Here is an 18,355-nt window from a genome sequence, read left to right as displayed (position 1 = left end):
GTAGTTATTATTAATCTCTTTCAAAATCAGCAGCGCCTGCCCTTCCCCCCTTTCAGCAATCCCCGGCGGCCCACAGCACAGACCAGCGAGCGCTCCTCAGAGTCTGTTCCTCTACTTCCCGTGTGGCCACGACTGCACAAACCATAATTGACTGGCGCGATGCAGGCGCTGCCGGACGTGTGACGCGACATCAGTGCACTCTGCGTGATCATGTGAGTGATCCTTAAAGGGGGGTTCTGCACTTTGTTTAAACTGATGATCTATCCTCTGCAGGGCAGGTGCAAGGAATTTTGCCAACACAAGCGAAGCTACATTTTGCCCCCCCCTCTCCTCGCAGCTCACCTGGCCCTGGTCCCATCTGCAGCAGCTAGCTTCTCCTCTGTGTGATCCTGGTATCTTCTCTCTGCTTCAGACAATCGCTGGTTTGAGGACCGTATTTTTCACCCTCTAAGACACACCTAGGTTTTAGAGGAGGATAATAAGAAAAAATATTTTCCATTACACCTCAGGTCAGACCAGCAATCAGACCCCCAATGTTAATCAGACCTCAGCTCACAGCCCCAATCAGACCCCCAATGTTAATCAGACCTCAGATCAGACCCCCATGTCAGAAATCATCCCCCATCCATCAGCCCCCCATGTCAGCCATCATGTCAGCCATTAGCCCCCCATGTCAGCCATCAGCCCCCCATGTCAGCCATCAGCCCCCATCCATCATGCCTCCACGTAAGCCATCATGCCCCCATGTAAGCCATCAGCCCCCCATGTCACATTTCTCCCCCTCCATTTCAAATCACCCCCCTATGTCACATCAGCCCTCCATGTCATATTTCTCCCACTCCATGTCACATTTTTCCGCCCTCCCCCAGGATGCGCCCTAAGGCAGCCGCTTGGTCTGCCTTATGGTAGCACCGGCCCTGATCCTCTGGATAGATCATCAGCATCTGATCGGCGGGGGTCCGACAGTCGGAGCCCCGCCGATCAGCTGCTTGAGAAGGCAGCGGCGCTCCAGCAGCGCCGCAGCCTTTTCGCTGTTTACTGCAGGCCTAGTGATGTCTAGTGAACAGAGTTTAGCCGCGCCCAGGCCAGTGATACTAGTCGTGAGGTCACTGGGCCTGTGGTAAACAGTGAGAAGGCAGCGGCGCTGCTGGAGTGCCGCTGCCTTCTTAAACAGCTGTTCGGCGGAGGTCCCGGCTGTCGGACCCCCGCCAATCAGAGGATAGATCATCAGTTTAAACAAAATGCAGAACCCCTTTAATGTGCCCTGTACTTGCCGAGTCTTGAGTCGCTGATAACCACAAAAAGGAGGACTTCTGGCTGTTCGTCCTGGCCTTGTCCCGGATGTTGGACCCGGAGTAGAGATGAGCGAACTTCTGTTTTAAGTTCGGCGTCTAAAGTTCGGCTTCCGGTTAGCGGAGGATCCTGATATGGATTCCGAATTCCGTTGTGGTCCGTGGTAGCGGAATCAATTATTGATTCCGCTACCACGGACCACAACGGAATTCGGAATCCATATCGGGATCCTCCGCTAACCAGAAGCCGAACTTTAGACGCCGAACTTAAAACAGAAGTTCGCTCATCTCTAACCCGGAGTCCACAAACCGGACTGTCTAGCCTAAAACCGGACGTCTGGCCACTCTATGGCAACCCCAGTTACAAGCACTGTGTGACTGACAGAACATACTCTAGTACTGCAAGAGCAGATTGTGGGGGATACATGGGAGGTAAAGGTATAGGAAATCTAGATCTATTCCGTTTGTCTGTCCAGGCTAATCTGTTTCTATCCACCCATTGCTCTGCCTGCAGTCTATATTCTGCAAACATCACCTATGACCCTTTAGTGGTTTCTCATATTAGTCATAGCTGTAAACGCCTTTGAGGAGAAACTCTACTTGTAGCATACATAGGTGGAAGTATCAATATAAAGTAAGGTCTCTCCAGCAAACCATGGTAGAACGGCTGGCAAGTTTCCCTTAACAATCATGGCGTCCTTGGTTTCCTACTAACATTTGCCTCTGTTTGTGACGTCACAGGCCTGGCGCTGGTTGGCTGTGCGCTAGGGGTCATGCAGAGCCTATTGGCTGACGGGCCCCTGTCAACCTTTGTTGTAGTTTCCGTCATTAGCTAGCGACCAGCGCGGCCAGATGAGGTGTCACCGTCCCCGGACTTCTGAGAATTCATGAAAAGAGTAGTTGACATAGCTGGTGAGGGTCGTAGTGTGTCTGCTGTGAAGCGAACAGAAGATGGCGGAAGTGACGAGCACGTCCCTGTGTCAGGAGGAAGGCTGGTAAGCGGAGGCCTAGTACCGGAGCAGCTGTCCCGGTGTTTATGTAGAGGGGGAGGGGCAGCCATGTGCAGCCCTGGGAGCTCGGCTCAGTCCCTGCAGTGCTGGGGAAACGGCTTCATCTGCTGATAACCATATGGTTACTGTGGCCCAAGTCCTGACATACCGCCCCCTGTCTTCAGCACACTTGTACTGTAAACAGACAGACTGGTTGCTATGGACATTTTGCCTGACAACTCCACTAAATACACTGGTTGTTAGGCAGTGTGTCTGTAGCAACCAGACTGACAGGTGTACAGAGGGGGACAGCTGACTGCATAATTTGGTACATGCAGCGCGCCGCCTCTCTCCCCACAGAAGCCGCTTTCTTATTCATCAGTTTACTTTTTTACTACATCACATTACTTTTTCATTTTGACTTTTTTTGTTAAAGGACATCTGTCAGCAGATTTGTACCTATGACACTGGCTGACCTGTTACATGTGCACTTGGCAGCTGAAGGCATCTGTGTTGGTCCCATGTTCATATGTGCCCACATTGCCATTAGGGCTCATTCAGACGGCCGTATGCTGTCCGCAAAAATACTGAATGCTATCCGTTTTTTTGCGGATCCGCAAAAAAACGGATCTGCAAAAAAACGGATAGCATTCAGTATTTTTGCGGACCCATAGACTTCAATGGGGCCATGTCCTGATTTTCACGGACAAGTATAGGACATGTTTCATTTTTTTTGCGGATCCGCAAAAAAACGGATAGCATTCAGTATTTTTGCGGACAGCATACGGCCGTCTGAATGAGCCCTTACACCTAGAGGCTCCGCTTTCTCTGCACCTTCTGCAATGTGACAGGACGGGGTAGTGAAAATGTCATCATGGCCCTGTCAGTCAATGTGCAGAGGACAGGGAAGTTGCAGAGAGAGCGGAGCCTCTAGGAGTAATGGCTAGAGGTAAAAGTCTGCTGACAGAGGAACCTGTCACCGGGATTTTGAGTATAGAGCTGAGGACATGGGTTGCTAGATGGTCACTAGCACATCCGCAATACACAGTCCCCATAGCTCTGTGTGCTTTCATTGTGTAAAAAAAACGATTTGATACATATGCAAATTAACCTGAGATGAGTCCTGTCCCCGACTCATCTCACATACAGGACTCATCTCAGGTTAATTTGCATATGTATCAAATCGGTTTTTTTACACAATGAAAGCACACAGAGCTATGGGGACTGGGTATTGCGGATGTGCTAGCGGCCATCTAGCAACCCATGTCCTCAGCTCTATACCCAAAATCCCGGTGACAGGTTCCCTTTTAGAGGGTTTCTGTCATCAGAAAAGGACAGCAGCAGGCGGGCATCCTTCACTCACTGCGCCTGCTCCTAATACTAAAATGGACGGCGCGGGATTTGCGGGGCACGGAGGAGACAGGATGTCAATCACCTTTAGGGCTCGTTCACATGAACGGTTTTTGTGTTCAGTATACTGGCCATATATGGAACCATTCTTTTCAATGGGTCCGCAAAAGATGTTGCTCCGTTCCGTGGCCCCCGCAAAAATGATGAGTCATGTCCTAGTCCGTTTTGCAGACAAGAATAGGCATTTCTGTAATGGGCCTCCTGTTCTGTTGCGGACCGCAAAAATGGCACGGTCGTGTGAAAGCGCCCTTACAAGGGCGTGCCAAACGGTGAGAGGACGGAGCCTCTAGGTGCTGCACCAACGCCCCACTAGCACCTAGAGGCTCATTTTCATATTATAAAAGTCATTATTTAGCGCGAACGGCGGCAGGCAGGGAGTTATAAGTCAAGCCGTTATGTTCTGCTGACATTAGCCCATCGCTATTCTCAGCCAGCTACATAACTATTTTTCTGATGACAGAAACCCTTTAATAAAATAAGGTGCTGAGGTATATTCAGTTGAAAGCGGCATGACAAGAGAAATGACTGGTTCAAAAAACGGGCACCAAAGTGGGTCTAAAGAGTAGAATTTAAATGGTTTTGGGCCACTGAGCAGTTTGTGAGCAAAAGACCTGGACAGAGGGTGATGCCCCACATCATACCCAGTTTCAGCCTCCGCCTGGCCCTACTGGGTTCTGGGCACAAACACTGGTATCAGTGTGGGCAGATGGACGCTCTTTGTTACGATGGTGGTTCGTGCCCGCCGCTACTGTGTGGTATCGCCGATACTTGATACCACACAGAAAAAAATACCCACGCATTAACCTCATGTTGCTGAGGTATCGATTGCCCTCCTCACATAATGGACAACATGGGGTTAATATGAGGTACATGATGGGGTTACTTGCTGTTAATGTGAGACACATGGTTCTATGTGACACCATCATTAACCCTGTGTTGCCCATTATATGAGTTACTTGACGGGGTCACTGTTCCTATTAATGTGAGGCACTCATGTAATAAGACATTAATGCCGTCATATAGCATGAAGCACGTACCTGTACAAACTGCAGGAAACTTCTCCTGCAGGAAGATTCCTTATGTTGAAGGATAAAGGACCTTTGATGATGTCATTGCCATGTGACAAGTGGATGTTAATGACATCATCAAAGGTCCTTTAACCTAGAGCAGGGATCCGCAACCTTCGGCACTCCAGCTGTCGTGAAACTACAATTCCCAGCATGCTCCATTATTTCCACGAAAGCTCTTAGAAGAGCAGAGCAAGTATGTATTGGTGGCCGGCCACGTCAAAGTGGGGAGGGGCGCTCTTCCTCCTTCTCCACTGGGCAGCTGATGAGGAGGACACGACGTGCACTGCGCTTGGCGCGCGCCATGTTCCATAGTAAGGGAAGATAATAAGCTGTGCAGTAGCACAGCCTAGGATCGGAAAAATAATGAAAGTTCAATACCCGGTGCAACCCTACACCTAAGTGCAACTTATATTACTGTAAAAAGTTCTCCTAATTCGTTAACAAAGAATGAAAAATGCAAGTTATGTGAATAAGAAGCCAGGTTCGGCTTTGATGATGTGAGGGAGAAGGGGGTTCGGGCATGGTGAATGGCTGAGGTGTCTGTCAGTGACTGACTCTCATCTCTGGGCTTTCAGAGGGATAGGGATGTGCTGCACATTGGTAACATATACCCAGGTTATGCCTTAAATGTCTGAAGTCCCAGAGGTGGAACCCACACCTCGAGAGCGGGCCCCGTCTTGCGTCTGTGCGTGTGTGGCTCGCTGTGTTCACTTCTGCCGGGGTGTATGGGGAAGAAAGGCTGTGAGCTGACCGCTATCAGAGGGCACCACTCTCCATCTCAATACGTTTAGGGTTGTCTTGCTTTATGTCAGCTTTAAATTACGCCCTTAATTGTGCATCACTTAAAATAATATCCACTCGCCTGTTCCCCTCTGCTCGGCACCAGCACAGAGGCTTAGTTCAGCGATGCTTCCCTTCCCCGGCCTGTAAACCTCCGGATGTGGTCATGTGCACCACTGAAGCCAATGACTGGCCTCAGAAGTGATACGTCCCCGACACGTGACTACTGTGACCATAATGTTGCAGCCAAGAAAACAGATTCTGGGTGAACTGGAGTGGTGGGGTGGGATCTGTCAGATAAGTAGTGATCACCTTGTCATTGCAGGCGGATCCTCCTGAAACCCGACAACCCCTTGACTAATAGTTGCATTTGACGTCTCAGACAAAGAAAAAAGCATATGCTCATGTTGTGAGAAGGTGTAAAGAATACATTTGGTTAAGGGTCCATTCACACGTCCGTAAGTGTTCTGCGGATCCGCAAAACACGGACACCTGCAATGTGCGATCTGCAATTTCCGGATCCGCACATCACAGACACTATAATAGAAAATGCCTTTTCTGGTCCGCAATTTTTTTTCAGGAATGAAATTGCAGATCCCGAAAAAACAGATCCCGAAAAAACGGATGCGGATCCCAAAAATGCGGATGCGGATCCAGGAAATGTGGATTTGCATCTGTTCCAGCCCCATTGAAAGTGAATGGCTCCGCAAATTACGGAACAAATGCGGACCCAAATTACGGACGTGTGAATGGACCCTTAATTGATGTCTCCCTCCCTCATTTCTCATCACTTTCCAAATTTGATGAGTGAGGAGAAAAGTCACAATTTTTAACATTTTTTTTTGTGTGCAGATTTGTAGCATTTCATGATGAAAAGTTAATAGTTAATAAGAGCTGGCCGATTTCCACGTCCTGACTGCGGTACATTTACACTGATGCTTTGCTCCATTTTAATAAATATTCTTTTGTATCACTTTTTGGGGTCTGAATGAGACCAAATTGCTTATTTTGCTTAGCAGGTCTCCCTTTTTTTCGTACAGTTACCCCGGTATATAGTCAACTCACAAAAAAACAAAACAAAAAAAAAAACGCAGCCACTGCAGGAGGCAAGAAAAACCGTTTGGCTGTTCTTTTAACTCCCATAGAAGTAGATGGTGGCTGATCCCTGCTCTATAGAGTATATACGAGCACATTGGTCAGAGGTGGCATAAAAAAGTCGTAAATGTTGATGCCTGCTATATTTGCTGTATAATTTGTGACTTCTTGTACTTCTCTCCGCTTTGCTAATGTCGCAAGTAAAGTGCAACTTTTAAAGGGACATGACCCCCTACCGCCCAATGTGTTTACATCAAAAACTGGGCTAAATTATAGCTTAAGGCTACATGCACACGAACGTTGTTTGTTTCTGTGTCCGTTCCATTTTTTTTTTTGCGGATAGGATGCGGACCCATTCATTTCAATGGGTCTGCAAAAAATGCCGTCAGCACCCGCAAAAAAAATAGAACATGTCCTATTCTTGTCCGTTTTAGGCATTGTTACAATGGATCCACACAAAAAACGGATGTCATCCGCTTTTCTTTTTGCGGATCCACAATTTGCGGACTGCAAAACACATATGGTCGTATACATGTAGCCTAAAGGGGTTATCCTGGAAAAGATAATGGTGACTTATTCTCAGGATAGGACATCATTATCACATCAGCCGGGGTTCCAGTATTCCCACTGATCAGCTGTTTCAGGCTCCCGGCAGCTGTCCAAGGACAGCGCCGTATATAGTACAGTGGCAGTGCTCGGTATTGCAGCTCAGCCCCATTGACTTACAGCTAGGCCATGTGACCAATATACACTGATGTCACTGGTCAGGGTACGCAAGGCCACTTCTAACATCTGATCGCAGGAGGTCCTGGGTGTTGCACCCTGCAGATCTGATACTGCTCAGCAGGCGGACACCTGAACGCTGCTTGCAGCGTTCGGGTGTCCGCCTGGCCGTGCGGAGGCAAACGGATCCGTCCAGACTTACAATGTAAGTCAATGGGGACGGATCTGTTTGAAGATGACACAATATGGCTCAATCTTCAAACGGATCCGTCCCCCATTGACTTTCAATGTAAAGTCAAAACGGATCCGTTTGCATTATCATGAACAAAAAAAAAAAAAAAAAAAATTATTTTTTTTTGTTCATGGTAATGCAAACGGATCCGTTCTGAACGGATCTAAGCATTTGCATTATAAGAGCGGATTCGTCTGTGCAGATACCAGACGGACCCGCTCTGAACGCTAGTGTGAAAGTAGCCTTAGACTGTCTTGTGAATCTGCCTTACAGAGTATTAGACGCTCTTGTCACACAGCGCGTGATGGCGCGCTCTCCATGTTCCTGCCTGCTGACTTATGACGGCCCATGTAGCAGTGTCTCCAGTCCTCCGCAGCAACTTTTCTTAGCACTCTGCGTTGTGATGTTCCTTTGTAACGTATAGATAGATTAAGGATTTTCTTCTGACCCTGCTCAGTCAGTGCTGACGGTATAACCCGTCCCTCCAGTCTGATATTAAAGTTCTTAGTTTCTTCACACATTTCCAGGAGACGCCTTCACATATAACAGTTTTGCCACAGAACGTCTCCACAGCCCCATGTGAGGATTTTGCAGCAATATTCTGCTATCTTCCGCTTCTTTCTTCCCATGGTCCTCTGCCAGTCTCTGTTTCCTGGCCTTCAGTGGAGATGTGCCGACCCATTTGACTGTGCAGGCCGTGGTTATGATTTTGGTGCGGATCCACAGGTAACACTAGGAGTTGACTACGGAATTACTCTTTCCCATTGTATGCAGTTTGAACAGTCTGCAACAAATCGGTGTTCTGATGGACATGCTGCCAGTTTCCTTGCAGAATATTTCCCCAGAATATGGCTGCAGTTTGTTCCAGGCCACATTGCTGTGGATCTTCCCTTGGTCCTCTGCCAGTCTCTGTTTCCTGGCCTTCAGTGGTGATGTGCACACATCAGCGCTTCTCTCCGTAACAGAGGAATGGCACAACCAGGAAATTTAAAGGGACTTTGTGCTTTCACGGTATTGATAGCCGATCTTCAAAATTGGCTGTGAATGTAAGGCCCCTTTCACATTAGCGATAAGGATTCTCTCAGGATGCGTTTATTGAAACTTGAACCATTTCGCAAGCAAGTTCAGTTTTGTCTGCGATTGCGTTCAGTGTTTTTTTTTTTTTCCACGTGGTTGCAATCAATTTTGATACGTTTTTCACACGCGTGAAAAAAACCCCTAAAGAATTACAGACAACATCTCCTACCAACTGGCAGTGAAAAACGCATTGCATCCAGGTTACATCCGTATAAAGAGTAATGAGGGGGGAGTCGCAGAGAGCGACGAGGAGAAAGCAAAGCTGTTAAATATTTTTTTCTCCAATGTATTCACTGAGGAAAATAAATTGTCAGATGACATGCAGAATGCAAAAATAAATTCCCCATTAAAAGTGTCCTGTCTGACCCAGGAAGAAGTACATCAGCGACTTAAAAAGATTAAAATAGACAAATCGCCAGGACCGGATGGCATACACCCCCGTATCCTAAAGGAATTAAGTAATGTCATAGCCAGACCCTTATTTCTGATATTTGCAGACTCTATACTGACAGGGAATGTCCCACAGGATTGGCGCATGGCAAATGTGGTGCCAATATTCAAAAAGGGGCCAAAAACAGAGCCTGGAAACTATAGGCCGGTAAGTTTAACATCTGTTGTGGGTAAACTGTTTGAAGGTTTTCTGAGAGATGCTATATTAGAGCATCTCAACGGAAATAAGCAAATAACGCCATATCAGCATGGCTTCGTGAGGGATCGGTCATGTCAGACTAATTTAATCAGTTTCTATGAGGAGGTAAGTTCTAGACTTGACAGCGGCGAATCAATGGATGTCGTATATCTGGACTTCTCCAAAGCATTTGACACTGTACCGCATAAAAGGTTAGTATATAAAATGAGAATGCTCGGACTGGGAGAAAACATCTGTATGTGGGTAAGTAACTGGCTCAATGATAGAAAACAGAGGGTGGTTATTAATGGTACACACTCAGATTGGGTCACTGTCACTAGTGGGATACCTCAGGGGTCAGTATTGGGCCCTATTCTCTTCAATATATTTATTAATGATCTCGTAGAAGGCTTGCATAGTAAAATATCAATTTTCGCAGATGACACTAAACAGTGTAAAGTAATTTACACTGAAGAGGACAGTATACTACTACAGAGGGATCTGGATAGATTGCAGGCTTGGGCAGAGAAGTGGCAGATGAGGTTTAACACTGACAAATGTAAAGTTATGCACATGGGAAGGAAAAATGCAAGTCAGCCATACATACTAAATGGTAAAACACTCGGTAACACTGACATGGAAAAGGATCTAGGAATTTTAATAAACAGCAAACTAAGCTGCAAAAACCAGTGTCAGGCAGCTGCTGCCAAGGCCAATAAGATAATGGGTTGCATCAAAAGGGGCATAGATGCCCGTGATAAAAACATAGTCCTACCACTTTACAAATCACTAGTCAGACCACACATGGAGTACTGTGTACAGTTCTGGGCTCCTGTAAACAAGGCAGACATAGCAGAGCTGGAGAGGGTTCAGAGGAGGGCAACTAAAGTAATAACTGGAATGGGGCAACTACAGTACCCTGAAAGATTATCAAAATTAGGGTTATTCACTTTAGAAAAAAGACGACTGAGGGGAGATCTAATTAATATGTATAAATATATCAGGGGTCAGTACAGAGATCTATCCCATCAGCTATTTATCCCCAGGACTGTGACGAGGGGACATCCTCTGCGTCTGGAGGAAAGAAGGTTTGTACACAAACATAGAAGAGGATTCTTTATGGTAAGAGCAGTGAGACTATGGAACTCTCTGCCTGAGGAGGTGGTGATGGTGAGTACAATAAAGGGATTCAAGATGGGCCTGGATGTATTTCTGGAGCTTAATAATATTACAGGCTATAGCTACTAGAGAGGGGTCGTTGATCCAGGGAGTTATTCTGATTGCCTGATTGGAGTCGGGAAGGAATTTTTTTTCCCCCTAAAGTGGAGAAAATTGGCTTCTACCTCACAGGGTTTTTTGCCTTCCTCTGGATCAACTTGCAGGATAACAGGCCGAACTGGATGGACAAATGTCTTTTTTCGGCCTTATGTACTATGTTACTATGTATACAATGCATTTTACACTGAAGCCCCATTCACTTCTATGGGGCCAGGGCTGCGTGGAAAACGCAGAATATAGAACATGCTGCGATTGTCACGCAATGCAGAAATGATGCGTGAAAAACAATACTCATCTGTACAGTAATGAATGGGGTCAGGATTCAGTGTGGGTGCTATGCGTTCACGTCGCACATCTCACCCGCGCGGGAAACTCTTGTGAAAGGGGCCTAAAACTAGTGTGGGTCCAGTGTCGGATTTACTAAGATAACATAGGCTGTGCTGATGACATCAGAGAACCCAGGATTTCATGAATATTAAGGACTTCTCAGTTGGTGGACTCCCATTACTTATTTTAGAAAAATGATTGGATCAAGTGAGCCCGTGTCTTGCTAGGGTCTTTGTCACCAGTTTTTGGAGTGACTGAGTACTTGAGTGGCATGAGCTGAGTATCAGGCACAGCCAAATTAATGGCGCTGTTCCTGGTCCCTGCATTCAGCTGATCCCTGGGGTTGCTGGGTTGGACCTCTACCGATCTGCTAATCATGTTATATTTTAAGGATGGTTTGTCAGAAATAGAGTTCCAGAAAACCCCTTTAGATGTGTAACTAGTCCCCCAACTAATCCGTGCAGCAGGTAGGTGGTTGTAGATAAGTGAACATCTTATTCCTAGATGTTTCCCATGCTTGTAAGTATTCATGCATCAGAACACAAAAGAATGCCCCCGGTCAGTCAGCTCATCCTATGAAACTGTAGGCACTTTTTTTTTCTCCACTTTAGACAATTAAGGGTACAACCACACAGTCAGGTTTCCGCATGCAGTTGTGAGCCAAAATCAGGAGTGGATCTTAAAGGGCATCTGTCAGCAGATTGACAGGGCGATGCATGATCACGTTTACACTGCCTGGCCCTGTCAATCAAAGTGCAGGGGGCGCAGAACCTCTAAGCGTAATAGCCACGCCCCCGTTGCTCCTAGAGGCTCATTTGCATATATTACTTTTTTTTCTCAGCAATGCGGGCACATATGAACATGGGACCAACACAGATGCCTTCACACATGTAACAGGTCAGCCAGTTTCATAGGTACAAATCTGCTGACAGATGCCCTTTAAAAGGAGCGAAAGTATAAAGGACAGATTTATCCTCTCTTCTGAATTCACGCCTGGGTTTGTCTTCCAAAACTGCAGGCAGAAACCTGATTGTGTGGCCGTACTCTAGCTGTTCTGCTGAGCTAAGTTATAATTAAAAGATTTGTCTTGGTTACAAATATCGTTAAGATAGCGAAAATCAGTTGTATTCACTGGCACGGGATTTTGCTTGATGAAGAGGAGTCCGAACTCGCCTCTACCATGGAAAAAAAGGACAGCTTTTACCTTTTCTTTACTGTGATGGGGAATTAGGTCCCAGAAGTGTAAGAGTACTTTCACACTAGCGGCAGGGGAGTCCGTCAGGCTGTTCCGGCGGGTGAACAGCCTGTCGGATCCGTCCTGCCGCTAGTTCACGTGTGCCCCCGGACTGCTGCTCTGTCCCCATTGACTATAATGGGGGCGGGGCAGAGTTCCGGCGGCAGCGCACGGCGAGAGGCAGCCGGACTAAAAGTACTGCATGTCGTACTTTTAGTCTGGCTGCCTCTCGCCATTCGCTGACGTGCTGCCGCCGGAACTCCGCCCCCATTATAGTCAATGGGGATAGAGTGGCAGTCCGGAGAAACGCGTGAACTAGCGGCAGGACGCATCTGATAGGCTGTTCACCCGCAGGAACAGCCTGCCCGGACCCCCCTGCCGCTAGTGTGAAACTAGCCTTATACCTACAATTGTAGATCTTGACAGAAGTGTAGTCCATAATAAGTGCATCTTATTTTGTGACGTTTCCGTCTGTCCCGGACAGTATTCTTAGTGCTGCTGCATAAGAAGAATATATATGACGTTAGACTCAAGCTCACATACCAGAGACATGGGGGTGGAATTTATCATTGTAGGTGTAGTTTTAGATTGGAGTTGCTATGTGGCCCTGTGAAAGTTTATGAAAATGTTGCGCAGTAATAATAAATTTGGTGCAAGTGTAATGTAGTTGCGCCTATGTCCGTAAAAGTACTCCTGGAGGATGCCTAATGTGGAGATGCATCTTTTTTGTGACATTTTAAAAAGTCGCACAGTTCGCACTTCATAAATGTGTCACAAAAGTGATCTCTGCTCTGAAATTCTGTCCGTTTAAAGCACAGTGCTGAAAAAGCTGCAAAATTTTTGTGCAAGTGACCTAAAAAAGTCACAAAGCCCCCACTTTTTGAAGGCGTGCAGGGCTTGATAAATTCCCTCCATTGTACAGATTACTAAGACAAATGAAAGATGCACAAGGGTTAAGGGAGCACAATTCGTATGACAATAAGTGCTGGTATATGAGGTAGGTATTTCCAACATCCAATAATATGCTATCTTCAGGATAGGTCATCAAAATCAGATGGGTAAACGTCTGACTCCCGGCAACCTCAAGCACCAGCTGCCGCACCTGTACACTGTAGTTTCTGGTGCTGGCGGATGGGAGTTGAGCTGCAGTACTCCGGCATGGCCAGTACACAGTGTATGGAGCTGTCTGCTTCCAGCTCTGTCCACTGTATAGGTTCTGGTGCTGGCGGATGGGAGCTGAGCTGCAGTACTCCGGCATGACCAGTACACAGTGTATGGAGCTGTCTGCTTCTAGCTCTGTCCACTGTATAGTTTCTGGTGCTGGCGGATGGGAGTTGAGCTGCAGTACTCCGGCATGGCCAGTACACAGTGTATGGAGCTGTCTGCTTCCAGCTCTGCCAACTGTATAGTTTCTGGTGCTGGCGGATGGGAGCTGAGCTGCAGTACTCCGGCATGGCCAGTACACAGTGTATGGAGCTGTCTGCTTCCAGCTCTGTCCACTGTATAGGTTCTGGTGCTGGCGGATGGGAGCTGAGCTGCAGTACTCCGGCATGGCCAGTACACAGTGTATGGAGCTGTCTGCTTCTAGCTCTGTCCACTGTATAGTTTCTGGTGCTGGCGGATGGGAGCTGAGCTGCAGTACTCCGGCATGACCAGTACACAGTGTATGGAGCTGTCTGCTTCTAGCTCTGTCCACTGTATAGTTTCTGGTGCTGGCGGATGGGAGTTGAGCTGCAGTACTCCGGCATGGCCAGTACACAGTGTATGGAGCTGTCTGCTTCCAGCTCTGCCAACTGTATAGTTTCTGGTGCTGGCGGATGGGAGCTGAGCTGCAGTACTCCGGCATGGCCAGTACACAGTGTATGGAGCTGTCTGCTTCCAGCTCTGTCCACTGTATAGGTTCTGGTGCTGGCGGATGGGAGCTGAGCTGCAGTACTCCGGCATGGCCAGTACACAGTGTATGGAGCTGTCTGCTTCTAGCTCTGTCCACTGTATAGGTTCTGGTGCTGGCGGATGGGAGCTGAGCTGCAGTACTCCGGCATGGCCAGTACACAGTGTATGGAGCTGTCTGCTTCTAGCTCTGTCCACTGTATAGTTTCTGGTGCTGGCGGATGGGAGCTGAGCTGCAGTACTCCGGCATGACCAGTACACAGTGTATGGAGCTGTCTGCTTCCAGCTCTGTCCACTGTATAGGTTCTGGAGCTGGTGAATGTGTGTCCCCTCATCCCCCAATGATTATGACTACCTATTCTGAAAGATAGGTCCTTAAAATCTGAAGCCCGGACAATCTCTTTAAATTAAATAGAGGTTTTATGTTATATTTCCATTTCATCCACCATGATGGCTACACATGAGATTGTCCCCTTGACCTCTATAGGGGCAGGAACACACACAGTTTAAAAGCCCCCACCCACTCTCACCTATCAGTGTTTCCTGTCCCTATCGGGCATCCCACAGAGAGGCCTCCCTAAGGGGAGGGAAAGAGTTTTTTTATTTTTCAGGTATCTTTAAGGAACAGGGAGTGATCTTTCTTCCTTCCTTCCCTTCTGCACTCCTGCGACGGCTGCTAAAGCTGGGCAGAGGAAAATACAGGAGTTGATTCTCGTCCCTGAGAGCAGGGACCTGCTTTCACTCCTTGCCGCATGGTCTTTCTTCCCTTGAGTGAGGAAGCAGACCAGAGAGAGTGCGGGACGCTGCACGCCGATGAGCCGCAGTCAGCACCCAGTTACCGGCATAGCTGGAGGCGTGCGCTTGTGACGTCAGACGCCGCTCTTGGAGTAAAAGAGCAAGTGATTCGGTCCATTGCTGTCTCCACTGATTCCTGCTCCTGGAAAAGCTACAGCATGTCAGCTCCTGAAGCCCCTGGAAGCCGCACGGAAAGTGCAGACCCACCTTCGCCGCTCCTGTTGTGAGTTCCCCTGTGGGGACAAAAAGCTGCATTTGTCTTCATGCTTTTGCTTTTTCTGATACCTGATTTACATTCTTTCACTCCCTAGAAAAAGAAGAGCAAAGTTAAATTCAAATATGCAAGATGTGCAACTTGTGCAAAAAATCCCTGAAAATTATAAAAAGGAACTTTGCAAATCTTGCATTAGTGAGTTTTAAAGGAAGAGCAACCATCTATCCTTATGGGTTGTCTCATCATGGACAATGGGAGAATATCGCTAGGATATGCCCCCATTGTCTTATAGGTGCGGGTCCCGGACCTGTATTGTGAAGGAGGGCGCACTGCGCATGCGCAGCCGCCCTTTATTCATTTTCTATGGGGCTGGTGAAAATAGCCGAGTGCTGGCTCAGCTATTTCCATCTGCCCCATAGACTTGAATGAGAGCAGGGCCCGCTCATGTGTGGTACGCTCCCATTCACTTCTATGGGGAGCCGGCTTGGTGGTGGCCGGACCAGAGTCCTCCAGCCACCACGTTGCGGGGCTCCGTTCTCGATATAGGTGTGGGACCCGCACCTATAAGACAATGGGGTCATATCCTAGCGATATGCCCCCATTGTCCATGATGAGACAATCCCTTTAAATCTATGATTCAAAATGAAATAAAATCCTCCCTGGCCTCCCTTACGCCAGTTCCTCCTACGCCTCTGGCCAAAAAATTCAGGTTATCAGTTCCATCCTCCTCTGACACAGAGGACATGGACTAGGAGGCTTCCACCTCTGGACAAAATATTGAATATGATGTATTGTCAGAGGGGAAAATGATTGAAGATGAAAATAAATATTACTTTTCATCTGAGGAAATGGAGGAATTACTAAGGGCAGTAAGGGCTACCATGGATATTGAAGATATCCAAAAACCCTGGTCAGTACAGGACGAGATGTTTGGGGACTACATGTGAAAGTCTAAAGTATTCCCCATTAACAAAAACATTAAGGACATGATACTTGATGAATGGACAGATCCAGAAAGAAGGTTGGGAGTCTCCAAGGAGTTTAAAAATAGGCTGCTGTTCTACCTGTCTGAAATTAAAATCTTTAAAGGGATTCTGTCATGAGATTTGAGCCCTATAAGCTAAACATATGGCCAGGTCTGTACTAATAACATGAATCCTAAACTGCCCTTATTAAACCAGCTTGTGGCTCTATTAGCCCAAAAAACTGGTTTTTTAAGCTGTCACTCACCTACCTAAGGTGCCCAAGGGGTTTTACGTTAACCCAGGGTGCTCGCCCGCACCCCTCGCCGTCTGGTGCCCAGCGCCGCCTTCCTGGGCACCAGACGGCGAGGGGTGCGGGCGGGCACCCTGGGTTAACGTAAAACCCCTTGGGCACCTTAGGTAGGTGAGTGACAGCTTATAAAAACCAGTTTTTTGGACTAATAGAGCCACAAGCAGGTTTAATAAGGGCAGTTTAGGATTCATGTTATTAGTACGGACCTGGCCATATGTTTAGCTTATAGGGCTCAAATCTCATGACAGAATCCCTTTAACGAGACCCCAAAGATTGATATTCAATCTTAAACTCCATCCCCCTTTTTAAGTCTGCCACAGCATTACTGGCTGATGCTTCTGCAGAATTGGTCAGATTCGCTGCTAAAGATGCGGCTCTGTCAAATTCGGCCAGACTAGCACTATGGATGAAATCCTGGGGAGGTGACAGGACCTCCAAGGCAAAATTGTGCTCAATTGCCTTTTCAGGAGACTATGTATTTGGCCCTGAACTAGATGCAATCTTAGAGAAGGCGGTCGACAAAAAGAAAGGGTTCCCAGAGGAGAATAAAAGGAAACTTTTTCGTCCCTTCAGTTCACAGTCTAAATTCTACAGGGGAAAGGGCAACCCCTCCAAAAAGATTTCAAATCACGTCCCACAATCAGAACGTTTTATCAAAAATTTGGCAAGGGGTTCTGGATTTAAAAAAATTGGGAGTAGTGATAGAAGTATCCGAATCGGAAATAGGGAAGGGCTTTTATTCAAAATGATTCCTTGTCCAAAAACCTGACGGCTCTTTCCGTATTATTATAAACCTAAAAGGTCTAAACAAATCAATAACTTGCAGGAAATTTAAAATGGAATAAATTTCGTCAATCATCCCCCTAATCAAGAAGGGAGGGAGCCTGTATGACATCCGTTGATCTAAAAGATGCCTACTACCACGTTCCCATCCACGCAAAGTCGCTAAAATATCTCATATTTGCACTAAAAAACGAAACGGCATAATCTATCTCCTAGATGTAAGGGAGACAATGATCCAGGACCTGGCAGCCACTAAGGAATTTAGGAAGGATGACAATCTTCTGATTCAGTTTGCAGGTCACAATAAAGAGAATAAGGTTTCCAAAGCTTCTATAGGTCGTTGGATAAAAACCCCAATATCCTGCTGTTACTCCCTATTGAGTCTATCAAGTCCTTCTAACATTAGAGCCCATTCCACCAGGGCAATGGCCACTTCTTGGGCGGAAAAAGCTGGTGTATCTCTTGACCATATTTGTAGGGCCGCTACTTGGTCAAGTATAAATACGTTCATAAAGCATTATCGTCTAAATGTCTCTGCTTCTACAGATCTGACCTTTTGGCCAGAAAGTTCAGCAAGCAGTAGCCCCCCCTAGCGTTTAATCTGTTAGTTCTCATGTGTAGCCGTCATAGTGGATGAAATGGAAAACCGTAATTAGACTTACCGGTAATTCTGTTTCCTTGAATTCACCATGACTGCTCGTATATTCGCTCCCTTAGTTGTTCAAATATGGAGTAATACTCACAACAACAAAAAAATAAATATATATAATTTTCATGCACTCACTTGGGTAATTTGTAAACCCTGATGTGTGACAGTGGGTGGGGCCTGTGTTCCTGCCCCTATAGAGGTCAACGGGTCAATCTCATGTGTAGCCGTCATGGTGGATTCAAGGAAACAGAATTACCGGTAAGTCTAATTACGGTTTTCCCTTTGGATCCTGTCAACACCAAGTGCACAAATGATTTTTTATCTTCTGGGAAGTTTGACACTTTTAAGTACTTGTAGGTGCGCAGTATCGGGCTTAGTGTTCTGCGCTATACGATGCGCTCCATTCACAATCTTTCAATATGTTTTCTCTACTAAACCACCGCTCTTACTCTTCAGATTTCTTGACACTTCATTTTGCCTTCCTTGTCCTTTTGATTTTGCTGTCACACTTTCCACCTTTATTGTTCTCTCTATCAGGGAAAGTCCTGTGTCACTCAGTTTTTATTCTCGCTCGGCCTTATTTAAAAGATGACAAACACAATTGTTTGCTCGAA

General features: G+C 46.8%; 1 protein-coding gene across 2 annotated transcripts in view; it reads left to right on the top strand.

Annotated features, from left to right (window-relative positions):
- The first annotated feature begins 2,120 nt into the window (after positions 1-2,120).
- Positions 2,121-18,355, top strand: part of TDRD3 (tudor domain containing 3) — a 367,839-nt gene continuing 351,604 nt past the window's right edge. For both annotated transcript variants that reach the window (XM_040425380.1, XM_040425379.1), the window contains exon 1: positions 2,121-2,287. In XM_040425380.1, coding sequence (XP_040281314.1) covers positions 2,244-2,287 — 44 coding nt within the window. In that variant the 5' untranslated portion in view covers positions 2,121-2,243. The remainder of the gene's footprint in view (positions 2,288-18,355) is intronic.

This window comes from Bufo bufo, chromosome 3, assembly GCF_905171765.1.
Source record: "Bufo bufo chromosome 3, aBufBuf1.1, whole genome shotgun sequence".
Classification (NCBI taxonomy): domain Eukaryota; kingdom Metazoa; phylum Chordata; class Amphibia; order Anura; family Bufonidae; genus Bufo; species Bufo bufo.
This window is presented reverse-complemented; position numbering and strand designations above follow the sequence as displayed.